The sequence below is a fragment of the Ornithorhynchus anatinus genome, chromosome 3, assembly GCF_004115215.2.
Source record: "Ornithorhynchus anatinus isolate Pmale09 chromosome 3, mOrnAna1.pri.v4, whole genome shotgun sequence".
NCBI lineage: Eukaryota > Metazoa > Chordata > Mammalia > Monotremata > Ornithorhynchidae > Ornithorhynchus > Ornithorhynchus anatinus.
In genome coordinates, this window is record NC_041730.1 from 111,006,131 (window position 1) to 111,033,780 (window position 27,650).

The 27,650-nt window shown below is 45.2% G+C and overlaps 1 protein-coding gene across 3 annotated transcripts in view; it reads right to left on the reverse strand.

Annotated features, from left to right (window-relative positions):
• The window catches only part of LIPA (lipase A, lysosomal acid type), a 44,486-nt gene extending 17,161 nt beyond the window's left edge, over positions 1 to 27,325 (reverse strand). The window contains exons 1-7 of one of the 3 annotated variants that reach the window (XM_029060595.2): positions 26,989 to 27,322; positions 26,497 to 26,545; positions 22,499 to 22,610; positions 19,683 to 19,800; positions 12,773 to 12,971; positions 9,520 to 9,629; positions 7,839 to 7,975 (exon numbers count right to left, since the gene is read on the reverse strand). In XM_029060595.2, the coding sequence (XP_028916428.1) occupies positions 7,839 to 7,975; positions 9,520 to 9,629; positions 12,773 to 12,971; positions 19,683 to 19,800; positions 22,499 to 22,603 (669 nt within the window). In that variant the 5' untranslated portion in view covers positions 22,604 to 22,610; positions 26,497 to 26,545; positions 26,989 to 27,322. Of the gene's footprint in view, positions 1 to 7,838; positions 7,976 to 9,519; positions 9,630 to 12,772; positions 12,972 to 19,682; positions 19,801 to 22,498; positions 22,611 to 26,496; positions 26,546 to 26,988 lie in introns of all 3 variants that reach the window. The other 2 variants (XM_029060596.2, XM_039911551.1) reach the window with 2 other exon arrangements.
• Positions 27,326 to 27,650: the final 325 nt, after the last annotated feature.

Genomic DNA, 27,650 nt, shown 5'->3' on the forward strand with positions numbered 1-27,650 from the left:
TGTGCACTTGGGAGAGTACAACAGAGTTGATAAACATATTCCATGCCCACAACGAGCTTGCAATCTAGGGGAGGAGAAGATCATTAATATAAAGACATAATGACTATTATGTAATTTTTAGATTTGTCTATATGTGTTGTGGGTAAATACCAAATGCCCAAAGGTCACATATCCTTGTATATAACAGACTCAAAATGCATGGAGATGGGAAGAGAAAGAGGATTTAATCAGGGAAGGCCTCCTCCCAGGAGGAGGAGAAGCCTTCTAGCCCAGTTCCAGCTAACACCTTACTGTACCAGGTTGAAAATGAAGCTGCCAGCATTAGCACCGTTAAGAAACAACCGACAGCTATTTTAACTTCAGATGTGCCCCATACTTGTACACTCTGCAGAACCCAGACATCCAATCAGCAAAATACCACTGGAGACAAGAACCAGAGGAGATTCCAGTCCCTGTCTATATTGACACCAAGCATGAGCGAGGTGACATTAATCTGACATTTGAGCTTGGACTGTTCGAAGGATTTATGCTGACCAACTTCTGGACTCCTTTCTCAATCCTGGGAGGAGCTGAATGTATTTCAGCCAATGTGTAGCTGAACAGTGTGCGGGAATTCTCGCACCAGGCAATCTAACCACAGAAGATCAGCAGGCAGGTTATATAGGCTACTGTTATCTAATCTTCTCCCTCGTGATTAGGAGTGTTTCTTAGGAAAACACTGGGAAAGAGAAGGAACCGTGAGAGGGTAAGTATGAAGCCGTGGAGAGAAGGAGCATGACATGAAAGTCCAGGCCAATCAATCAATGGTTCCTTCATTCATTCATTCCAATCGTATTTATTAAGTGCTTACTGTGTGCAGAGCACTGTACTAAGTGCTTGGAAAGTATATTTCAGCAATAAAGAGAGACAGTCCCTGCCCACTCCAGGCTTACTGACTAGAAGAGGGGAGACAGACATTAAAACAAGTAAATAGGCATCAGTATAAATAGAATTATAGATATATACACATCAAAACAAGTAAACAGGCATCGACATAAATAAATGGAATTATAGATATGAACATATATATATAGGTGCTGTGGGGACGGGGGTATAGCAAAGGGAGAGTCGGGGCGACACAGAGGGGAGGGGGAGCTGAGGAAAAGGGGGGCTTAGTCTTTAGAGGGTATTGGTATTCAATGAGCGCTTACTGTGTGTACAGCACAGAGCTAAGCACTTGGGAAAGAACAAAACAAAAAAGTATATTCATTCAGTAGTATTTGAGCGCTTACTGAGTGCAGAGCACTATACTAAGCACTCGGGAGAATATAATACAACAAAAGTGATAAACAAATTCCCTCCCCATGTGGAGTTTACAGTCCAGAGGGGGAGCAGATCGTAACATAAATAAAATTATGGATATGTACATAACTATTATGGGGCTAAGGGAGGAGTGAATAAAGGGTGCAAACCTTAATGCACAGCAATGCAGAGAGGAATGAGAAATGAAGAAATCAGGACTTAATCAGGGAAGGCCTCTCAGAAGAGATGTGCTACCAATAAGGCTTTGAAGGTGGGGAGAGTGAAAGTCTGTACTAACTGCTTAGTACAGTGCTTTGCACACAGTCCAAGTGCTCAATAAATAATGATTGAATGAATGACTCTGTTGGATACTCATAACAACTGTGGTATTTGTTAAATGCTTACTATGTGTCAGGCACTGTACTAAGCACTGGGGTGGATACAAGCAAATTGATTGGATGCAGTTCCTGTCCCACATGGGGCTCACAGTCTTAATCCCCATTTTACAGATGAGGTAAGTGAGGCCCAGTGAAAAGACTTGCCCAAGGCCACACAGCAGACTAGTGGAGGAGGTGGAATCAGAACTCATGACCTTCTGACTCCCAGACCCGTGCCCATTACAGAGGCAGGATGTGGGCTGGGAGGAGTGAAGTGCATGGGCAGGGTTGTAGAAGGAGAGAAGTGAGATGAGGTAGGAGGGGGCAGGGTGATGGACTGCTTTAAAGCCAGGTGAGAAGTTTTTGTTTGATATGGAGGTGGATGGGCAACCACTGGAGCTTTTTGAGGAGGCGGGGTAACATGTAAGCATGGCTCAGTGGAAAGAGCCCGGGCTTGGGAGTCAGAGGTCATGGGTTCGAATCCCAGTTCTGCCACTTGTCAGCTGTGTGACTGTGGGCAAGTCACTTAACTTCTCTGTGCCTCAGTTCCCTCATCGGTAAAATGGGGATTAAGACTGTGAGCCTCACGTGGGACAACCTGATTACCCTGTATCTACCCCAGCGCTTAGAACAGTGCTCTGCACATAGTAAGCGCTTAACAAATACCAACATCATCATCATGTCCTGAGGATTTTTGTAGAAAAATGATCTGGGCAGCAGAGTGAAGTATGGATTAGAGTGGGGAGAGACCAAAAGGGTGGGTGGTCAGCAAGGAGGCTGATGCAGTAATCCAGGCAGGATAGGATAAGTGATTGTATTAACCCAGTAGCAGTTTGGGATGGTGAGGAAAGGGGGCTTTTAGCAGTGCCGCGAAGGTGGGACCGACAGGATTTGGTGATGGACTGAATATGTGGGTTGAATGAGAGAGGAGTCAAGGATAACGCGAAGGTAACAGGCTTGTGAGACAGGAAGGATAGTGGTGCCGTCTACAGTGATGGGAAAGTCAGGGGTAGGACAGGGTTTGGGTGGGAAGAGGAGGGGTTGTTTTGGACATGTTAAGCTTGAGGTGATGGGAGGACATCCCAATAGAGATGTCTTGAAGGCAGGAGGAGATGCGAGACTGGAGAGAGGGAGAGAGATCAGGGTTGGAGTTGCATAAAGGTGGTATTTGAAGCCACGGGAATGAATGAGTTCGCCAAGGGAGTGGGTGTAGATAGAGAATTAGAAGGGGACCCAGAACTGAACCTCGAGGGACTCCAACAGTTAGGAGAGCAGTTTGGATGGAGAGGAGAAGGTGGACTTTAGCAATGTTGTGAAGGTTGAACCAACAGGATTTGGTGACATGAAATACGCAAGTTGTAAGAGAGATGAGTCAAGGACAGCGCCAAGGTTACGGGCCTATAAGACAGGGAGGAGGTTGCTGTTCATCCCTGAGACTCCGGTTCGTCTTTACAGTGGGGAGCGGGAGGAGGCAAAACTAAAGTAAGTGATACATAGAAGGGTGTTTGTCTAGAGTGTAGTAAGCGCCCTGTGGGCAGGGTACATGTCTACCAACTCTGTTGTATTGTATTCTTCCAAGTGCTTAGTCCTTTAAAGCATTCAATCACCTTGCCCCTCCTGCCCTTCCTCTCTGCTTTCCTACTACAACCTGCCCAAACACTTCACTCCTCTAGTGCTAACCTTCTCACTGTGTCTCCATCTCACCTGTCTTGCCGTCCACCCCTCACCCACATCCTGCCTCTGGCCTGGATTGCCCTCCCTCCTCAAATCCGACCAACAACCTCTCTCTCCTCCAAGAGGCCTTCCCAGACTAAGCCTCACTTTTCCTCATCTCCCACTCCCTTCTGCGTCATTCTGACTTGTTCCCTTTGCTCTTCCCCCCTCCCAGCTCCACAGCACTTATGTACATATCTATAATTTTATTTATTTGTATTGATGTCTGTCTTCCCAGCTATAAACTGTAAGCTTGTTGTGGTCAGGGAATGTCACTGTTTATTGTTGTACTCAACTATCCCAAACGCTTAGTACAGTGCTCTGCACACAGTAAGTGTTCAATAAATACGACTGACTGAATGAATGATCCTACCTTGATCCAGGCACTTGACTACTGCATTAGCCCCAGACTGAGCTTCCCCTTTTCCCTCTGCTCCCTCTGTTCCCTCTTTACCCCTCCTTCACCTCCACTCAGCTAAGCCCTCTTTTCCCCGCCTTTCCCTCTGCTCCTCCCCCTCTCCCTTCCCCTCCCCTCAGTACTGCACTCGTCCACTCAATTGTATATATTTTCATTACCCTATTTATTTTATTAATGAGATGTACATCACCTTGATTCTATTTATTGCTATTGTTTTAATGAGATGTACATCCCCTTGATTCTATTTATTGCTACTGTTTTTGTTTTTTGTCTGTCTCCCCCGATTAGACTGTAAGCCCGTCAATGGGCAGGGACCGTCTCTGTTGCCGATTTGTACATTCCAAGTGCTTAGTACAGTGCTCTGCACATAGTAAGTGCTCAATAAATACTATTGAATGAATTAGCCTCTTCACTGGCCTATTTGCCTCCTTTCTCTCCCCTCCAGTCCATACTTCACTCTGCTGTCTGTATCATTTTTCTAAAAAAACTATTCACTCTATCAACCAAATAAATCATATTTAATGAGTGCTTACTGTGTGCAGAGCACTGTACTAAGTGCAAGGGCTTAGTACAGTGCTCTGCACATAGTAAGCGCTCAATACATACGACTGAATGAATACTTGGGAGAGTATAACAGAGTAGACATGTTCCCTGCCTACTAGTTTTCAGTCTACAGAGGGAGACAGACATTAAAATAAATTATGGATCTGCCTCCAAGTGTTGTGGGGCTGAGGGTGGGATGTGTAAAGGGTACATAATCAAGTGTATGGGCAGTGCAACAGGAAGAGGGAGTAAGAGAAATGAAAGATTAGTCCAGGAAGGCCTTTTGGAGTTGTGATTTTTATAAGGTTTTTAAGGAAGGGAGAGTCGTGGTCTGTTCATTATGAAAGGGGAGGAAGTACCAGGCCAGAGAGAGGATGTGGGCAAGGAGTTGGCAAGTTCAGGTTTCCCCACTCAATACTCTTCAGTGGTTGCCCAACCACTTCTGCAACAAACTCCTTCCATTGGCTTTCAAGTAGTAAATCAGCTCACCCTCTACCTTACCTCGCTGCTTTCCTGCTATAACCCAGTCCATACTTCACTCCTCTATCACCAACTTACTCGCTGTACTTCACTCTCCTCTATCACCAACTTACTCGCTGTACTTCACTCTCCTCTAACTCACCACCAACTCCTTGCCCAAGTCCTCCCTTTAACTTGGAACTCCCTCTCCCTTCATATTCATCAGATCACCACTCTCCCCATCTTCAAAGTCTTATTAAAATCTCATCTTCTCCAAGAGGCCTTCCCCAGCAAAGTCTTCAGTTCCCCCTACTCACTTTCCCTTTTGCGGCATCTCTGCATTTGTATCTGTACATGTAAGCACCTGGTATTCAGCCCACTCTCAGCCCCACAGCATTTATATACCTATCTGTACTGTATTTATATTAATGTCCGTCTCCTCCTTTAGACCGTAAGCTCCTTGTGGGCAGGCAATGTATCTACCAACTCCGCTGTAGTGGATTCTCCCAAGCACTCAGTCTGCTGTTCTGCACAGTAAGCGCTCGATAAATACCATTGGTTGACTGAATGACTGAATTCAGTTTAGCAATGGACATTTGTCCAGTTCAGGAAGTTTACAATCACCAAATGGGACTGGGCTTCGAATGCCTCAGAGGACAGTCCTGGCTAGCCTGGGAATGGCTAGTCAACAAGCAGAAGAATTTTTTTCTTTTCTTAATTTTATCAGCCTGGGAAAGCACAGATTTGAGAAAGGAGAGGAAAAGAGGAAGCAGAACTTCCAGAAAAATGGCCTTTCTGAAAGAGCAAATCCCCCGCCGAAAGTTGAGGTTCAAATAAACCCAAGGGTTCCAGGAAGAGGAAGAGCAAGACAGAGGGTCTCATATATTGGTCAGGTCATGATCCAGCATCATTCCATGCTTCCCAACTCTTCCATCTTTCCCTCTCTCCCCCTCTTTTCCTCATCCTGCTGCCCTGAGTACACAACCTTGGGCCATGCTCAGTTCTTGGGAATGACCTGAGACATTAATCAATCAATCAACAGCATATATTTCAATTGTATTTACTGAGCACTTACTCTGTGCAAAGCACTTACTGTGTGAAGACTACCATACTAAGCATTTCAGAGAGTAAAATGCAATACAGTTGGTAGCCATGATTCCTGCCCTCAAGAAGCTTACAGTCTAGAGGAGCAGACATTAAAATGAATTATGGATATGTATGTAAATGCTATGGGATTGAGGGTGGGGTGAATATGTTTAAGGCTCCCTGTGGGCAAGAAATGTGTCTAGCAACTCTATGTTGGTATTTATTAAGCGCTTACCATGTGTCGAGCACTGTTCTAAGCGCTGGGGTAGACACAGGGGAATCAGGTTGTCCCACGTGGGGCTCACAGTCTTAATCCCCATTTTACAGATGAGGGAACTGAGGCACCGAGAAGTGAAGTGACTTGCCCAAAGTCACACAGCTGACAAGTGGCCGAGCTGGGATTTGAATCCATGACCTCTGACTCCAAAGCCCGTGCTCTTTCCACTGAGCCACGCTGCTTCTCTACTGCACTGTACTCTCCCAAGTGCTCAGTACAGTGCTCCACACACATTAAGCACTCGATAAACATCACTGATTGATTGTTTCCAAGTGTGTAGGCAATGCAGAAGGAAGAGGGAGTAGGGGAAGTGAGGGATTAGTCAGGAAAGGTCTCTTTGAAGAGATGTGATTTAAGAGGGTTTCACTCCTTCTAAAATTCCTTATGCAGGAACCAGAGCTCTTGGTTTTAGGTGTCCAATAGAAGAGTATCCCATTACCTGACACACAGGTGAATCGCTCTAAATAACGATGGTATTTGTTAAGTGCTTACTATGTACCGAGCACTGTTCTAAGCGCTGGGGTACACTCAAGGCAATCAGGTGGACCCACATGGGGGTCACAGTCTTCATCCCCATTTTCTAGATGAGGTAACTGAGGATCAGAGAAATGAAGTGACTTGCACAAAGCCACATAGCTGACAAGGGGCGGAGCTGGGATCAGAACCCACAATCTCTGACTCCCAAGGCCGGGATCTTTCCACTAAGCCGCACTGCTTCTCAAGTTGCGCTCTAGTTTCTATCCATGGGCCAGTGTGACCTTCATGTAAGGTTAACTCCTTTAAAGCACTCAATCAGCTCACCCCATCCTACCTCACCTCACTAATCTACTCCAGCCCAGCCCGCACACTCCGCTCCTCTAGTGCCAGCTTTCTCACTGTGCCCCGGTCTCATCTATCTCGCTGTCGACCTGTTTCTCACATCCTTTCCCTAGCCTGGAACTACACCACTCTCTCCACCTTCAAAGCCCAAGTTAGGTCACATCTCCTCCCTGAGGCCTTCCCTGATTAAGCCCTCTTTTCCCCAGCTCATTCTCCCTTCTGCTTTGTCTATGTACTGGGTCTGTGACCTTTAGACGTTGGATATTCACCCCATCCCCAACCCTACAGAACCTATGTATGCATCTTGAAATTGTATATTATAAATTGCTTATTAATTCATATTAATGTCAGACTCCCTTCTAGACTATAAGTTCACTATGGGCAAGGAACATGCCTGCTAAATCTCTTGTAGTGTACTCTCTCAAGCGCTTAGAACAGTGCTCTGCACATACTAGCATTCAATAAATACCATTGATGGATTGATTGAAGTTAATGTCTTCTTTTAGTATGTGAGTCTTCACTGGATGTACTTGAACATGGGATCAGAACAGTTTGACTGAGCCTGACATTTCAGATCGCCAATTAGATCTGACTACAAGAACCAATGTCAGACACTCAAGTTCAGCAGTCCGGGGATAGACTAAGGGAAAAATTCCAATTAAGTGGTTGAGAACATGGCATTCCCAATTTCGCTGACATTGGCCCTGCAAATGGTCAAAGGAGACCGTGACCGTACAATACCCCACAGTCAATCTGTCAGTATTCAGTACAAACAATGCTACGTAAAGCCCTGGAGCTCTAAGTGACCAGTGACACTTCCACCAGGAAAACAAAGGAAAAACTCAGAAGAAAAGAAGCCCCATACCTTAAACAGCAGCTCTGGAAATATTCCCAGTTTTGCCAGAGGACTAGTGGAAAACTTGACTGTAGCAACAGGAGCCAGGGCAAAAAACATTTTGATCTTTTTGGCTAGTTGAGGCAAGGTTGAAAATGCTATGAAAGCTAAGAAAACACAAAAGTTAAGAATTCTGCTTTCAGAGAATACAATATTTTTGTCAGTGTCTAAAGAATTGACCACTAATTATTGCCGAGCACTTTTTATGGCATTAAGTGTTTCCTATGAACCAGGCACGATTCTAAGCACAAGCTAATGAGATTGGACACAGACCATGTCTCATAGGGGGCTCACAGTCTTAATTCCCATATTACAGATGAGGTAACTGAGGCACAGAGAAGTTAAGCAACTTGCCCAAGTGGCAAATGCCAGAGCTGGGATGTAATAATAATGGAATTTATTAAGCGCTTACTATGTGCCAGGTTCTGTTCTAAACGCTGGGATGGTTACGTACAAATCGGGTTGGACACAGTCCCTGTCCCGCGTGGAGCGCACAGTCTCAATCCCCATTTTAAATATGAGGTAACTGAGGCCCAGAGAAGTGAAGTGACTCGCCCAAGGTCACAAAGCACACAAGTGGCAGATGTGGGATTAGAACCCATGACCTTCTGATTCCCATGCCAAGGTTCTCTCCACTATGCCATGCTGCTTTTATGAATATATACATATCCATAATTAAATTATATACATTACTGTCTGTTTCTCCCACTAGACTGTGCTTGTTATGGGGAGGGAATGAATCTACCAATTATGTTATAGTGCTCTGCGCACAGTAAACTCTCAAGAAATACAAATGACTGACTGAGCTCCCTCTCCCCTTCCCCGCCCCATAGACCACTGGAACAAACTGAGAGAGTCATTGAAACACCAGAAAGCTTTAACCCAGCTCTGGGTCTGCTAGTTCCTAACCCAAATTCAAAATTTTGAGACCATGGCCCGAAAATGTCTCCTATTTGTCCAGGCGGTAGGAGCTAAATAACCAGCTAATCGAGTGGCTTATTGCATGCTTGCCCAGAACCTCAACTTTGCTTTTAGTTGGAAGCATTCTCATCTTCCTCAATCTGGAGGTTTCTTCCCCACACCACTTGTTATGCAGCCCAGGCTGGCTAAACATATGTCAAAAAGTCCTTTGTTCCAGCCCAAGAGCAATCCAGCATCACATGGTTCCTTCTGATAATAATAATAATGATGGTATTTGTTAAGTGCTTAACTATGTGCCAGGCACTGTACTAAGCGCTGGGGTGGGCAAACACCTCTGGGGGGTCAGTCATTTCTAAACAGCTTACAAGATTTTCCAGACTCATATCTTAGGAAAACATTCCCGATCCCTCCCCGGCTATGAATATGTGACATTTTGGGCCATTTACAGAGCCTTTTGTTTAAAAAGCAGAGCCCAAGCAGAGCCCACGTCAACCCCCACACTTCAGTGGAAGCTTAGATTCGGGCCACTTGTTAGACTCAACGAATTCTTAAAATCTCCCAGTTTACCCAGAGAATGCTATATGAATTCTTCGTTTGTGTAAAAGGGCAGAAAAATAGACAACAAAACCCAAGAACAATAATCAGCTCTACAACTTCTTAACAATAAAATTTTGATTCTTAAAAATGCAGTAGATTAGACGGATATCAACTTGTAGCTCTTACAACATACCTATGGTGGTGCCTTGAGAATGTCCAACATAATACACTTGTTCTTGACCCGTTTTATTTAAGATGAAATTGATCACAGCTGGAAGGTCATATTGCGCCATCTCATCATAACTGTAAACCAGAAAGGACAATTTTAGAGATAAAATTGTCAACTTTGCACTTCAGCATCCATCAAGTACTACAGAGGAAAAAGTGAAAGATGTTACAAAAATCCATCCCTAACGGTGAAGATGGATGTCAAAGAGGGCAAGGAAGCCAGGCCTTTATGCTGCTCACGAGAAGCAGCGTGGCCTAGTGAAAGAGCATGGGCCTGGAGGTTAGAGGACCTGGGTTCTAACCCTGGGTTCTACCACTTGTCTGCCGTGTGACCTTAAGCGAGTCACCCTCCTTCTGCGTGACTCAGTTACCTCACCTGTAAAATTGGGATTAAGGCTGGGAGCCCTATATGGGACACGGCCTGTGTCCAACCTGATTATCCTATATCTTCCTTAGCACTTAGTACAGTGCCTGGCACATAATAAGTACTTAACAAAGACCATTTAAAGAAAGGATTGCTGGTCTGAATACTGTTCTGACGCCAGCAGGACACAGTTTACGGTTCTATAAATAAACCGTACAATTACCGAGAATGCACGGAACCGAGGACAGTTTCGAAATGTGACGGCATTTACTCTATGCCCAGAGAAGGGTGATGACAAGACAGATCTAAGCAAAGATCACCCCTCCAACCCTCCCAAAAAATAGCTCCAGACTGATTTTAGCCCCTCATCCACTCACTAACTTTGGAAAGATGGAGTTGTATGTCTGATTATGTCCATTTCACGTCATTTCTGAGTCTGGATAAAATAATCCACTATCTTACCCACCTGCTCTTCTCACTGTTGTACGTCACTGAGCTCTCATGTACACAGAATTTAAAATTACTAGCGATAGTACTATTAATATTACTACTGCAACAAACAACATTAACGGTATTTATTGAGAACTTATCATATGACAAATTCTGGGCTAGGAGTTGGGGTAGATACAAGATGATCAGTTCAGTATAGTCCCTAGTCCACAAAAGACTCACAGTCTAAGAGGGAGAACTTGTGGTTTTATCCCCATTTTACAGATGGGGAAACTGAGGCACAGGGACGCGACATACCCAGGGTCACCCAACAGGCAAGTGACGAAGCCTGGACTAGAGCCAGGTTAGGAGGCCTGGGTCTCCTGATTCCCAGTCCCCTGTTCTTACCCTTATGTTACACGGCCACCCGATGGCAATTTATAAAAGTCTGGGCCAGATGTACCGCACGAACCTGGACATGCCAGAAAGATCTGGTTTCACTCTGTTTTCAGAACAATACTAGTGCAAATAAGAGAGTCTGTGTTGCGAGAAGTGGTTTAACCTGGGAGGACGGCCGGGCAGTTGGTCCTCCGTGGAGGGCAGTAGCAACCTCACCCCTCACACCCTCCCTTTGCCTTTTCCCATCCTGGGGCTTCTTGACCCTGGAATCCAGGACCACCCCAGATCAGTACAGTCCCAGGAATGAAAGAGTGATGGGAGGCGGAGCCTATTTATTGCAGCCCTGATCACCTCTAGCTCAGAGACCTCCCTGACAGATCTGGGGTGGGGCGGGGCGGAGAGGGCAGAAGGAGTGGTCATTCACAGTAGGGGCAGCTCATGCGGCCCCCCAAATATCATTAGTTGTACAGAGAGACTTCTAGGATCGCCCTGAATAAGCAGGGTTCCCAGGCCTCCTCCACTTCCATCACCCCTGGAAGGATGGCAGGTAAGCTCGTTGTGAGCAGGGAAAGGGCCTGCTTATCGTTACACTGAACTTTCGCATTTAGTACGGTGCTCTGCGCACAGTAAGCGCTCAATAAATACCACTGACCTAGTAACAGGAAAAGCCCATCACACACACGACACTGTGGGAATCTGGCAATAATACTCACAACTGCCATACGACCCTATGTTAATTGCTCATTTTCAGCAGTTATGAGACCGGCACGATTTTACAACTCATTTAGTGAGATGCAGTGTTGCCTAGTAGAAGCAGCTCAGCCCTGGGAGTCAGAGGACCTGGGTTTTAATCCTACCTCTACCACTGGCCTTGGAAACGTCATTAACTTCCCTTGGCCTCAGTTTCCGTGGCTCAGCGGAAAGAGCACGGGCTTGGGAGTCCGAGGTCATGAGTTCGAATCCCGTGTCGGCTGTGGGCAAGTCACTTAACTTCCCTGTGCCTCAGTTACCTCATCTGTAAAATGGGGATGAACTGTGAGCCTCACGTGGGACAAGCTGATTACCCTGTATCTACCCCAGCGCTTAGAACAGCGCTCGGCACATAGCAAGCGCTTATCAAATACCAACATTATTATTATTATTATTATTTCCTCACCTGAAAAATGAGGAGTAAATAACTTTGTCCTCCCCCTTAGATCGAGAGCTCCATGTAGGATAGGGAGTTTGTCTGATCTGACTGCATTTTACCTACCCCAACACTTAGTACAGTGCTTGGCACAGTGCTTAACAAATACCGCAATTATTGTTAGTAGTAGTATTTATTGAGCTATCCTTTGGTGTTCTACTCGGAACGAAGCATCTGGGAAGTACAAAGAAGGTATATGATTCCTGCCCATAAGGAATTTACGCTCTAATCGGGGAGAGAGACATTAAGATCTTTTACAAATAGAGCAGTCAAGATAATAATCTAATGCACAACTGACTCTACACGTATTTACAAAAATGCTGAGGAAGAGTAGAATGAGCTGATAATGTTAGAGATAGCTGATGGGTTTATACAACCTAGGGTGCTGGGAATTGATTAGTGAAGATCTGTTGGAGGAGCTGGGATTTTAGGAGGATTTTGAATGTGGAGAGAACTGGGTTTGTACGGAAGGGAATTCCAAGACGGGAGGACAGCATGAGGGAGGAGGCAGGAGAGTCAAGAGCAGGGAACAGTTAGAAAGTCAGCTGGGTAAGAATGGAGAGAGTTGGGGAATTGTGAGTGAGAACGTGTCTGCCAACTCTATCGTACTGAACTCTCCCAAGTGCTTAGTACAGTGCTCTGCACACAGTAAGCACTCCATAACTACCACTGACTAACTTTTCGATTGAGTGAAGGGAGTACAGAGATCAGATGGGTGAGTTGGCAGAAACTTTCAAGCTGACCGGGAGAGGTTCTGTTTGACGGAAGCCGGTGGAAGGTTTGGAGGAGAGGAGGGAAGTGGGCTGAGTGATGCTTCAAGAAAGTGAGAATTTTGTCTACCTGAATGCCCAGAATTCTCTCTGGAAAACTGAAAGGGTCTTGTGCTTCCTAGACCAGGTGTTCCCTCGGCTGTTCCCCATCCACACGTCATAGCCAGCATCGGCCAGGATGAAACCGAGGCTGTTGTTGGCTGTGTTTGTGACCCAGTTACTGCCGTCCGCAAGCAAACCGTGCTGCAGAAACACAACTGGCTTTGGACCTGAAAAGAACAAGTGTTTAGCAGTGAGGCAGAACGAACCATCTGTTTAAAATAAATCAAACCCCCTATTCCACATCTCAACTCTGAACTCCAAGTAAAGGACAAAGGGTTTCCAAGGGGGTCAAAGCAAATTAGTGGGGTGTTAAGTGGCCTGTTCCTCTCCTATTTTTTTTATTGGAATCTGTTAAGAGCTTACTACGTGCCAGTTACTGTACTAAGCAGTGAGGTAGATACAAGCTACTCAAGTTGGATATGGTCCCTGTCCCACATAATAATAATGATGGTATCTGTTAAGCGCTTAGTATATGTCCAGCACTGTTCTAAGCACTGGGATAGATAAAAGGTAGTCAAGTTGTCCCACATGGGGCTCACAGTCATAATCCCCATTTTACAGAGGAGGTAACTGAGGTACAGAGAGGTGAAGTCATTGGCCCAAAGTCACACAGCTGACAAGTGGCAGATCCAGGATTAGAACCCACAACCTCTGACTCCCAAGCCCATGCTCTTTCCACCATGCGATGCTGCTTCTCCACATGGGGCTCACAGTCTTAAGCCCATTTTAAAGATGAGGTAACTGAGGCACAGATAAATTAAGTGGCTTGCCCGAGGCCACACAGCAAACACGTGGAGGAGCCGGCATTAGAATCCAGGCCCTTCTGACTCCTAGGCCCATGTTCTTTCCATTACGACATGCCATATGTCATATGAGAAGCATATGAGAAGCAGCGTGGCGCAGTGGAAAGAGCATGGGCTTTGGAGTCAGGGCTCATGAGTTCAAATCCCAGCTCTGCCACTTGTCAGCTGTGTGACTGTGGGCAAGTCACTTAACTTCTCTGTGCCTCAGTTCCCTCATCTGTAAAATGGGGATTAAGTGTGAGCCCCACGTGGGACAACCTGATTCCCCTGTGTTTACCCCAGCGCTTAGAACAGTGCTCGGCACATAGTAAGCGCTTAACAAATACCAACATTATTATTATTATTATGCCGCTTCCCTCATCAAGCAGAAACTCCTGGCTTATTGGCTCTGAGACAGTCTATCAGATCTCTCCCTTCTACTCATCCTCGTTCCTCTCCCGCTTATACCTCATTTCTCCTTCTTCATTCCACTCAAGCCCAACCACTCAATGGTCCACAAGCTTTCACTTCTGACCTCTTGCTCACACCTCCCTCCTGCATGAAACTCCTTCCCCTTTCACCACAAAATAAGTACTTAAACACCATAATTATTACGAATTATTATGAAACAGCAGCCAGCAGGTGGGAACAGTCCCACTGACAAATCAGCTCTCCGTCCGGAGTTCGGCTCACTGGGGAAGAGGGAAGTGTTTGGGGCCCAGGGCTGTCTAGAATCCCTCTAGGAAGAGCACACCAACATCAGGAAATGTCAGTCTGGGATGAAGGGAGAAGGTATTTAAAGATGAAATTTTCCCTCTTTAAACACCCCTCTTTATTCTCACTTTTCTAGATCAACAGGGACCCACCGGGGCTGGACTGACCCTCCCATGAGGCTGGAGGATGAGTCGCTTTTGCAGGGCCCACAAATGACATTATTACATCACGCTGTGTAGGATATCACAGGAGCCACCACAAACTGGCTTTGCTTTGATCCTGCCCCACACTAAAGTCAGTCCCCTGGACAAGTCACCTAGGACCCTGCCCCAACCAGCGTAGCCAAGCAGAAAGACCACAGGTTCGCGAGTCAAAAGACCTGAGCCCTAATCCCAGTTCTGCTACTTACCTGCTGCTTGACCTTGGACAAGTCACATAACTTCTCCATATCTCAGTTTCCTCATCTGCAAAATGGGGATTCAATACCTGTTCTCTCTCCCCTTAGACTGTGAGCTTCATGTGGGAAAGGGACTGTATCTGACCTGATTACCTGTAACCCAGGGCTTAGTACAGAGCTTGGCACAAGAGTTAATGATTACCACAATGATTATAATTATTATTAGGCCACTAGCATTAATCTGGTCTAGGTCAATATTCCCAGAGATATTACAGGCCCCTTCCCTAATCCCTGCTAAGTGACAGCAGCTCCTGATCAGTCCACAGTGTGCATGTATATACACACATACACACACGCTCTCCTCTTCCTCTCTAAATGTTCCAAATCGGGCCAATAAATTTTGAGAACTGAAGGGAAATGTCAGAGATTTGAGCAACTTCTTTTCTCAAGAGGGTGAAAACATGAATTTGTGGATTATCCATGATTTTCCAATATCCTCTTATGGATTCGCTCCAGCAGCACGGGTAACTGGGAGTGTAAAGAATATGATGTATGATGCTTCATTTTTTATCATATGACCAACTGACCAGGTGAGCAATAACTCAGATTCACTTTAGACTGGAAGCTCGTTGTAGGTAGGGAACGTGTCTACCAACTCTGTTGTATAGTATTCTCCCAAGCACTTGGAACAGGGCTGCTCTGCACACAGTACGCCCTTGATATATACCAGGGACTGACTGATTTCCACTGGGTTTTGTTCTCTGCTTAACAAAGAGAGCAAGAATTCCCAGAAAAAGTATTTCCTCTTTCTATTTCCATACCTGTTCAGAGTGACTGGGTGGCTGACTAATCACAAGATTACTGGATCACTGTTTATTTTGGAATGTGTTTCAATGTTGCTTTTATCATCTACGTCTGACTCATCAAGTTCACTGTTTTAAAGGGCAAGACCTTGAAATGCAGAACCAAAATTTTGAAGCATTTGTCTCCTCGGAGGTAACGGACACCGAAAAATCCTAGCTGTGATCTATAGAATGGTATGATCTTTTCTAAGTGAATCTTTTAAAAGGGCTCTACTGCAGACCAGCTCAATCAATGCGGGTTAAGTTCATTAAACCAACTTTCTCCTGTTTGATGCTCTGCCCCTCAGTTTATTTTAATTTGTTTTAAAGTCCCCTCTCAATACTTCTCTGCTTCCCCCTTCACTGTCTGCTTGGTATTAATCTTGTCACTGTTTCTGTTGAACCCTATTTGTGGAGAAGTTTAATTACATCTCGGCTATATCTCCATTCTCTAAGACCAGCTTCTCTGCAGTTGTTCTTATCCACGTTCCTTGAACTGGCCGTACACACCCACTGCCTTCACTTTATCTCCAACAGGTCTCTTCTCAATCTCCTGCAACCTGGTTTTCTCACACTTTGCCCTAATGGAATTACACTCACAAGCCTCCAATAACCTCCTTTTAGTCAAGTCTAATGGACTCCTCTTTGTCCTCATCCTAGTTGGTGTCTTGGTTGCCTTCAATATTGCTGACTTTCTTCTCCTAGGAACTCTGACCTTAGCTTCACTGGCATGGTTCTCTCCCGATGTCCTCCTCATCCAATGGACAGAGCAGGGGCCTGGGAGTCAGAAGGACCTGGGTTCTAATCCCGCCTCCACGACTTGTCTGCTCTGTGCCCCTGGGCAAGTCACTTCACATCTCCATGCCTCAATTACCTCATCTGTAAAATGAGGAGTTTGAGCCCTATGTGAGACAGGGACTCTGTCCAACCTATCTTGTATCTATCCCAGGGTTTAGCACATAGTAAGTGCTTGGCTAATGCCATAAAAAACAACAAAAGCAAAAAAAAAAATTGTTTCTCAGTATCATATATTAGCTCTTCTTACTCCTCCTTTTTAACTATAAGGATCCCACAAGGCTCTGTTATAGGTTTTCTCTTTCTCCACCTTGCCCACATTTATTCCCTCAGGGAACTCATCCAATCACATGGCTTCAGCTACCACTCAGCAGCCCCAACTTCTCACCTCCACTACAATCTCAGATCTCATCTTACCTCCAAAATTTCTCCACATAATAATAATAATAATGATGGCACTTGTTAAGTGCTTACTATGTGTCAGGCACTGTTCTAAGTGCTGGGGTAGATGCACACTAATCAGGTTGGCCACAGTCCATGTCACACACAGGGCTCCCACTCTTAATCCCCATTTTACAGATGATGTTACTGAGGCCCAGAGAAGTGAAGTGACATGCCCAAGGTCACACTGCAGATATACGGTGGAGCCGGGATTAGAACCCAGGTCCTTCTGACTCCCAGGCCCGTGTTGTGTTCAGTAAGCCACGCTCTTTCTGAAGAACCTCAAAAAGTTACCCACTTCTCTTGATGTGGGCAAGGAATGCTTCTACCAACCCTGTTATACTGTTATTTTCCCAAGCATTTAGCACAGTGTTCCGTGGACAATGAGTGCTCAATAAATGATTGATTGATTGATCCACATCAAAAAGAGACTCTTGAGAGTTAGCTTCATCTTTTCGATCTTTTCAGTCTCTCCCTTCCAGCTCACACTCTTCGCTCCACCCATTCTAACCTCCTAAACTGTATGTCGTTCTCCACTCTCCTGTCTCCAATCAACTACCCAAACCCTGTCCCCGACCTCAAACTTCACCCCCTTCCAATCCAGCAGACCACGTCACTCCCTACCTTCAGAGGCCTCCAGAAAGACCACCTCCACCAGGAAGCCTTCCCCAACTTATTCCCATCTCTTCCAGTCATTTCATCCCATCAGCCTCCCTCTGCACTAATAATAATAATGACTTTTTTTTTTTTAAGAGCTTACTATATGCCAAGCACTGTACTAAGCGCTGGGGTGGATTCAAGCACATTGGGTTGAACACAGTCTCCGTCCCACATGGGGAACTACAGTCTTCATCCCCATTTTACAGATGAGGGAACTGAGGCCCAGAGAAGTGAAGTGTCTTGCCCAAGGTCACACAGCAGACAAGCAGTAGAGGTGGGATAGAACACAGGTCCTTCCCAGACCCATGCTTTATCCACTAGGCCATGCAGCTTCTCTAGTGTGCATATCTGTTTATTCCTCTTTTTTTTGCTGAATTTTCCTGTTACCAGTTATCTAGGTTTTTCTTCATTTCCACTATTTGTATCCACTCAGTACATCAGACTTTGTGTCTTCCCAGTAAGAAACTAGAGTGGAATCAACAGAAGGCCCTCCACATGTATTCAGTTAGTTATGGTATTTGTTGAGCGCTTACAATGTGTCAAGCACTGCTCTAAGAGCTGGGGTAGACACAAGGTTATCAGGTTGGACACAATCCCTGCCTAGTATGGGGCTCACAGTCTAAATAGGAGGGAGAGAAGGTAGTTAATCCCCATTTTACAAATGAGGAAACTCAGGCATGGAGAAGTTCAGTGACCTACCCAAGACCACACAGCAAACATTCAGCAGATTAGAACACAGGTCCTCTGCCTCTGAGGCCCACGCTCTTTCCACCAGGTCATGCTGCTTCTCGATTTGTTCACCCAAAGACTTCACTTCCTGAACTTTAACAGGGCAGTCTCTGGGTGAACAAATAAGTGCAAAGTTCAGGAAGCTGCATAGGCCAAAAGCATAGGAAAGGTCATGAGGGATGTGGATGATAAATTCATATGTGAATGGCGCAAAGGAGGTTAAGAGAGGGAAAACTAGGAAAGTAGGAAGTTAGGGAAGCTCTTTGATCATTCTTGTCTGTCTGTCTCCCCTGATTAAAGGGCAGGGACTGTCTCTATCTGTTACCGATTTGTACATTCCAAGTGCTTAGTATAGTGCTCGTGGCTCAGTGGAAAGAGCATGGGCTTTGGAGTCAGAGGTCATGGGTCCAAATTCCAGCTTGGCCACTTGTCAGCTGTGTGACTTTGGGCAAGTCACTTAACTTCTCGGTGCCTCAGTTACCTCATCTGTAAAATGGGGATGAAGACTGTGAGCCCCACGTGGGACAACCTGCTTCCCTTGTGTCTACCCCAGCGCTTAGAACAGTGCTCGGCACATACAGTAAGCGCTTAACAAATACCAACATTATTATTAAGTGCGTGCTCAATAAATACTATTGAATGAATCCATTCCTAACTACATGGTTGCATTTCTCCAAGCATTCTACTAACACAGAAAAAGACAGCATCCTGCCCAGTCCAGACCATTGGCCTGACCTACTAACACAGTCTTGTATGATTTCATAACTGGTCGTACTCTTAACGACCATATGAGAGATAATCGGTCAATTATGTAGCACTGAAAGATCCATCCACCAACCAAGGCAGACCTCTAGTGATGACCAACATCACTGCCTTCACTTGGTTTGAATCATTAAATGATAGGCAACTCCTACCATCAAGGGTCCAACGACTGATCCAACACCCACTGCTTCACATTAAAATAAGACACGGCCTAATAGATCATAGGCCCGGGAATCAGAAGGACCCCTGGGTTCTAATCTCGACCCCGCCACATGTCTGCTGGGTGACCTTGGGCAAGTCAATTCACTTCTCTGGGCCTCAGTTCCCTCATGTGGAAAATGGGTTTAAGAATGTCAGCCCCAGGTGTGTCAGGGAATGTGCCCAACGCTATTAGCTTGTATCTCCCCCAGCAATTAGTACAGAGCATGGCACATAGTAAGTGCTTAACAAATACCATATAATTATTACAAATTACTATTAACAAATACCATTCCACTCAAAAAAACAATGAATTTTGTTTTGTTCCCTTTTCCAGAGAGATGGCAAAGAAAAAGATTTCATATTGGTCAACTAATTTTTCCTAGAAAACCAAATTATTCACCGAAATCTTATCATTTTCAGACCCTCGTTTAAAAGTAACAACCAATAGGATCTTCTCAATATATTACGAGATGCACCCTGTGAAAGCTGTAAGAATTCTAGAAACACAGTCATTTCCAAAAGTCCTTATTTTTTCCCCAGAGAAAAAATGCATACCTTTTCTCCAATAGTTTTTCCTCCCATGAGGAATTCTGTTAACACTAAGAATATATCCATCTTCCGTCATTACTTGGTACTCTTCGCTGGGGTATCCCCAGTGAGAGATGATCTCGCTCTGCAGGGTGGAAAGGAAAATGTGAGCAAGGAAAGGATCCTGAAAATGATGGCCAATGATGGCCGCTTTCTCCCATCTAAAAGTCCACCAAATTAAAAGTACAGAGTTAGCACCTGTGACCTGCAGCACAGTCATAACCACAGATCTCAATACCTCCTCTCTCCCACCTCAAGGATTTCATGACCTCTAAATTCTGCAAGTGATTATCCAATATGGGAATCATTCAATGGTATTTATTGTGCACTTACTGTGTGCAGAGAAGACTGTACTAAGCACTTGGGAGAGAGACATGCTCCTTGCCCACAATGAGCTTACAGTCTAGAGGGAGAGACAGACATTAAAATGAATAATTTAGGGTGTAGGAGTCCTCCCTGGCCCAGGCCCTGTACTCAGAACACACACACACACACACACCCCCAAATCGACCCCTCTCACAATCAAACCTTTGTTTCTCCTTCTCCATCTCTTTGAGGGTAAAAAAAAACATTTGGTCTCCGTTTAAAATGATTAGCAAAAATGACCTTGCAATTTAGAGGTTCTTTTAACTGATCCGTGCCAGTCTGGTTTCCTTCTACCTCCAGGATCAAGAAAGGGCTGTGTTGCCTAGTGGATAGAGCATGGGCCTGAGAGTCAGAAGGTCCTGGGATCTACCTACCCTTCCTTTCCGAACTCTTAGAACGAGCTGTTTACACTCACTGCTTTGAATTCCTCAACTCCAACTCTCTCCTGGACCCCCTCCAATCTGGCTTCCGCCCCCTCCACCCCACCAAAACTGCCCTCTCAAAGGTCACCCATAACCTCCTTCTCGCCAAATCCAATGGCTCCTACTTTATCCTAATCCTCCTCGACCTCTTAGCTGCCTTTGACACTGTCGACCATCCCCTTCTCCTCAACACATTACCCAAACTTGGCTTTACGGACTTCGTTCTCTCATCTCTCTGGCCGTTCATTCTCAGTCTCCTTCGTGGGCTCCTCCTCCCCCTCCCATCCCCTAACTGTAGGGGTTCCTCAACGGTCAGTTCTTGGTCCCCTTCTGTTCTCCATCTATACTCACTCCCTTGGTGAACTCATTCGCTCCCACGGCTTCAATTATCATCTCTATGCAGATGACACCTAAGTCTACATCTCCTCCCCTGTTCTTTTCTCTCCCTCCAGGCTCGTATCTCCTCTGGCCTTCAGAACATCTCCGCCTGGATGTCCACCCGCCACCTAAAACTCAACATGTCTGAGACCGAGCTCCTTATCTTGCCTCCCAAACCCTGTCCATTCCCTTACTTTCCCGTCACTGTGGACAGCGCTACCATCCTTCCCGTCTCAAAGGCCCGCAACCTTGGGGTCATCCTTGATTCCTCTCTCTCATTCACCCCACACTTCCAATCCGTCACCAAAACCTGCCAGTCTCACCTTCACAACATCGCCAAGATCCACCCTCTACTCTCCATCCAAACGGCTATCATGCTGGTACAAGCTCTCATAATATCCCAACTGCATTACTGCATCAGCCTCCTCTCTAATTCCCTTCCTCCTGTTTTTCCCCACTCCAGTCTATACTTCATTCCTTTGCCCGGATTACCTTTCTACAGAAACGCTCTGGGAATGTCACTCCCCTCCTCAAAAACCTCCAGTGGTTGCCTATCAGCTTTTGCATGGAACAAAAACTCCTCACTCTTGGCTTCAAAGCTCTCCATCACCTAGCCCACCTCCTACCTCACCGCCCTTCTCTCCTTCTACAGCCCACCGCGTACACTCCGCTTCTCTGCCGCTCACCTCCTCACGGTGCCTCATTCTTGCCTGTCCCGTCGACACCTGGCCCACGTCCTACCACTGACCTGGAATGCCCTCCCTCCTCACATTCGCCCAACTCTCTTCCCCTCTTCAGAGCCCTACTGAGAGCTCACCTCCTCCAGGAGGCCTTTCCAGACTAAGCCCTCCCTTTCCCTCTGCCTCTTCTCCCCTCCCCATTCCCCCTACTCCCTCTGCTCTACCCTCTTCCCCTCCCCACAGCACTTGTGTATATTTGTATGTATTATTACTCTATTTTATTAATGATGTGTATATATCTATGATTCTATTTATCTTGAAGGTATTGATGCCTAAATACTTGCTTTGTTTTGTTGCCTGTCTCCCCACTTTAGACTGTGAGCACACTGTTGGGCAGGGATTGTCTCTGTTGCCGAATTGTGCATTCCAAGCGCTTAGTACAGTGCTTTGCACATCGTAAGTGCTCCATAAATACAATTGAATGAATGAATAACTCTAGCTCCACCACTTGTCTGATGTGTGACCTTGGGCAAGTTACTTCATTTCTCTGTACCTATTCCCTCATCTGCAAAATGGGGATGAAGACTGAGCCCCACATAGGACATGGATTGTGTCCAACCTGATTATCTTGTATCTACCCCAGCATTAGTACAGTGCCTGATATATATATTTGTGTAAGCGTTACACAAATACCACTGGAAAAAAAGGACTGGCAATTCAAAATGGATCATTTCTAAGAAAAAGCATGGTAAGGTGAAAACAAACTCCAAAAAGTAAACAAAATACTTCTTTCACAGACTGTTAATAAAGAAAGAATGTTGTAATTGGGCGATAGTCAATTTGTCACTTATTTTTGGCCACCAAAGCCACATTACCATAGGAAGTAGTCCCATGTGTGACCCTTGCCACAGTTTTACTTTCCAAATGCAGAACTTACAACATTCATAGCCGTTTCGGGATCCACATTTTTTGGTTTTCTTAGATGACACTCGGAAAGGCCAACCGTGAGGATCCAGCACACCGCTATTCCTACTGACCACATTTTCACTCTGGGAAAGAAAGAGGAACAGAAACACAACCACCACTTTGTTTTGAGAATTTCCAATAGGTGGTGAAAATAAAGAGAGATTGTTCATTTATATTTTCTAAACTCTGTTTCAGCTACACCATCTGGGGTCTCTCAGACTGCTCCCCCAGAAACTGTAACCTCATCCCTCTAGACTGTCAGTTTGCTGTGGGCAGGGAAAGTAACAGCTGATTCTATTCTACTGTACGCTCCCAAGTGCTTAGTATACTGCTCTGTACACAGTAAGTGCTCAATAAATATCATTGATTGATTGCTTGATTGAACAGGATGCAGGATTTTTATCCTGGACAACTCTGGGCTTGCTTCACAACTCAGTAATTCAATCGATCAGTGCTGTTTGAGCACTGTACTAAATGCTTGGGGAAGTGGAAACAGCATGAGCCTGGGAGTCGGAAGACTGGGGATCTCAACCCTGCTAGTCCAATTGCTCGCTGTGTGACTTCTCTGTGCCTCAATTTTCTCATCTGTAAAAAGGGGGTTAAATCCTCCTCCCTCCCACTTAGACTTTGAAGCCCAAGTGGGACAGAGACTGTGTCCAACATGGGAAACTTGTAGTACTTGAAACACAGTAAGCACTTAACAAATACCATTTAAAAAAGGGGATAGGGCTTACAGTTTAGGGGGGCCTCTAACCACCTCTAGCTAACTAATTTCAAAGAACTTTCAGTTACTTGTTAAAGCCGGGAAAATTTAAAAAAATTTCAGTGCAGGATACTCATTTTTTTTTTTTAAGTTTTCTATGTGTCAAGATAGAGTAGTAACAAATGCTGAGAGGAACTTCTACTGGAACTTGAAATCTCTCCACAAATGTCACTGAGAAAGGCAGCCAAGAGTGGTGAAGAAAATCACGAGTCTCCGGTTGAAAAAAAAGCCTAGAGGAAAGACTGTTGATATAACAAGTTATCTTCTTGTGCACGAGAATAAAAGGGCAGGAGAAGAACAAATACTGCAAGAGTTACAGTACTTTGTCCACTCTGACTAAGCAAGAAAACTGAGGAATTCTCCCTCACAAGTATAAAATGTGAAGTCTCTTTGCCTCCAGTTAACATATACTTTCAACATAAGAACTGAAACTGAAAATACTGAGCTGCTCCTTGGGCAGTCTCCCTACCCCTCAATCAGTCAGGGGCTTAGTACAGTGGCCGATACATAGTAGCCACTTAAATACCATTTTTAAAAAATCCATCAATCAATGGTATCTGAGTGCTTACTGTGTGCTGTACTAAGCCCTTGGGAGAGTACAACAGAGTTTACAGTCTAGTGGTGAGGTTCTCTCCAAAGTCACAGTGTAAGCAGAGCCAGAGATGGAAGGAGGATGAAAAAGGGGGAGGTCAGGGGACTGAGTAGAGGATAAAGCAGGGAGGGTCAGTGTTGCTGACCAGAGGACCTCTTTCTCTCAGGTGTGATTTCTTCTTTCTCTTGCCTGCTCAATGCGGCCTCCTGGCACATGCAGAGCTAAAAACCAACCCCACAGAGCCAAACAGAAAACAGGGAGGGGAGAGGAGGGCAGAGGGAAAAGAGTAGGAGAGCAAATCGGGCTGAACAGCTCTACTGGTAGCGCTTAGTACACGGCTCTGCACACAGCACTTAGCGAGCACCTCCGATGACTGATTCTTCCCTTGCCTTTTCCCTTACTCCCTACAAATAAAACTCCTTCTTTTGGAAGTACTTGTAGGCCACATCTGATGGTCATTCCTTTAGGAGGTGAATTTTAAAAAAATAATGAGGTGTAGTAATAATAATAATAATTACGGTATTTGTTAAGCGCTTCCTATGTGCCAAGCACTGTTCTAAGCACTGGGGTAGAAACAAGGCTATCAGGTTGTCTCACATGGGGCTCACAGTTTTAATCCCCATTTTACAGATGAGGTAACTGAGGTCCAGAGAAGTTAAGTGACTTGCCCAAAGTCACACAGCTGACAAGTGGCAGAGCCGGCATTAGAACCCATGTCCTGTGACTCCCAAGCCCGTGCTCTTTCCACTGAGCCACTCTGCTGCTCTAAAGTGTACTGACTAAAATACACTAAAGCTAAATAGTTCTAAAGCACCGATTCTGCACCTGCACAGTCATATTTATTGAATGCTTCAGTGGGCTGATCACTATATTAACCACTTGGAAGAATATAATACTTGATAGACATATTCCCTGCCCATAAGGAGCCTGCAATGGCAAAACATTCCCTCTCCAAATCAAACAATTCTTTCCCCCTTGAACTCAGTCTAGAGAATAAGGATTCAATTCAAAGTCTCCCTTTCTGTTCCTAGAGGTTTTTTCCACTAAAAAGTTCAACAATTAATAGGTGTAGCATTTCTACCACTTAAGAAAGCCCTGCCACACTAAGAGCCGGCCAAAGCAGGAAACAGAAGTCAGGAAAGAGGAAGGACACAAACAAGCTTGAAAAGTAAGAAAAGGCAGTATCTACAAAAGGCTCCCAAGAGGCTCTCGTTGCTTCCCTGGATTCCTGGATGCTCACATGGACAGGGCAGGGCAGTCTTGGGAAGAGGAGAAAGGGGTTAAAGACAATATATGAAACCTAGTGGACTGAATTTTGTGGAGCTCCAAACCAGTCACACATTTCCTGGGAAGGCAAGAGGATTGTGCCCACCTCTTTCTTATCTGGGACCTAAGCCCTCCCGTGGGGGCTGCTGCCAGGGGTCTTGATGAAGAGATTCATTCAATCCTATTTCATTCAATCAAATTTATTGAGCTTTTAGTGTGTGCAGAGCATTGTACTAAGTGCTTGGAAAGTACAATTTAGCAATCAAGAGAGATAACCCCTTCCCACACCGGGCTTACCTCTACATCTAGAGATGGATATATATATCTCTAGATGTAGAGATGGGGGTTGGAAGTGAAAGGGGACACCAATTTACCCTGTTTAAACAGAGTTATATAAATAGACATATAGATCTATCTCTAGATGGAGAGATGGGGGTTGGAAGTGAAAGGGGACACCAATTTACCCTGTTTAAACAGAGTTATATAAATAGACATATAGATCTATCTCTAGATGGAGAGATGGGGGTTGGAAGTGAAAGGGGACACCAATTTACCCTGTTTAAACAGAGTTATATAAATACACATATAGATCTATCTCTAGATGGAGAGATGGGGGTTGGAAGTGAAAGGGGACATCAATTTACCCTGTTTAAAGAGAGCTATATAGATATATAAATGGATATACAAATATATATAAAGCTAGATGTATAAATGGATATATAAATATATACATCTACCTCTAGATTCATTCAGTAGTATTTATTGAGCGCTTCCTATGTGCTCTGCACTGTACTAGGCGCTTGGAAAAATGGGGGTTGGAAGTGAAAGGGGAAACCAATTTACCCTGTTTAAGCAGAGATATATAAATCTATAAATGGATATATAAACATATAGAAAAATATACATGCAAATGGATATATAGCTCTATTTCTAGATGGAGAGATGAGGGTGGGAAGCGAAAGGGGACACCAATTTACCCTGTTTAAGCAGAGATATATAAATCTACAAATGGATATATAAATATATACAAAGATATACATATAAATGGATATATAGCTCTATTTCTAGATGGAGAGATGGAGGTGGGAAGTGAAAGGGGACACCAATTTACCCCGTTTAAACAGAGATATATAAATAGTTAGATATATAAAGATATACATATAAATGGATATATAAATAGATATATAGATCTACTTCTAGGTGGAGAGATGGGGGTGGGAAATGAAAGGGGACACCAATTTACCCTGTTTCAACAGAGAGATATAAATAGATATATAAATGGATATACAGATGTCAATATAAACAGATATACATCTAAATGGATATAGAAATAGATATATAGACTTACTTCTAGATGGAGAGAGGGGGTTGGAAGTGAAAGGGGACACCAATTTACCCTGTTTAAACAGAGAGATATAGATATATAAATGGATATATAAATATAAAGATATACATATAAATGGAAAGGGGACACCAATTTACCCTGTTTCAATAGAGAGATATAAATAGATATTATAAATATAAAGATATACATATAAATGGAAAGGGGACACCAATTAACCCTGTTTAAAAAGAGAGATATGAATAGAGATAAAAATGGATATAAATATAGATATACATATAAAGGGATATAGAAATAGATATATACATTATCTCTAGACGGAGAGATGGGGGTTGGAAGTGAAAGGGGACACCAATTTACCCTGTTTAAACAGAGAGCTATAGATAGATAAATGCATATAAATATAAATAGATATACACATAAATGGATACAGAAATAGATATAGAGATCTACTTCTAGATGGATAGGGGTGGGAAGCGAAAGGGGACACCAGTTTACCCCGTTTCACCAGGAAATCGCGAAGAATCCTCGCCTCCTCTCTCTCTCTAGGCTCCAGGAAAAGTGAGAGAGTAGTTTCAAGGTCTCGCTGCCCCGTCCCAGCCCTTAGAAGATGACTTTTCCATCCTCATTTGTCATTGCCAGAGGAAAACATTCCCATCAACGGCGGCTTGAAAATCTCCAGGCGAAGTCGGTCCCTCCTCCTCCTCCTCCTCCTGCCCCCGCCCTCTTCCCGGCCGCTATGCCCGGGGAAGCAGCGGCTGGCTTTCATTCAATGGTGTGCTGAGCGCTCGGTTCTCGGAGGACGGGCCGGGAGGTGGTGGGGCTGCAGTGGCCGCCCCCCGCCGCCCCGCCCCCCACCCCTCCGAGGCGCGCCCGGCCCCAACCTCACCTGCGGGCGGCTGCCCCCCCCACACCCGGCCCACCGCCCGGGACCGCCCCCCCCCCCCCCCGACCACGCCCGCCCCACGGCGCCTGCGCCACCTATCCGGCCACGCCCCCGTCCCGCCCAAGCCACGCCCCCTGTCCCGCCCCTACCCGACGGCGCCTGCGCGGGCACTCCGGCCACGCCCCCGGCCCGCCCGAGCCACGCCCCTTCCCCGCCCCTTCCCGACGGCGCCTGCGCGGGATTCTGGCCACGCCCTCAGGCCGACCAGGGCCAC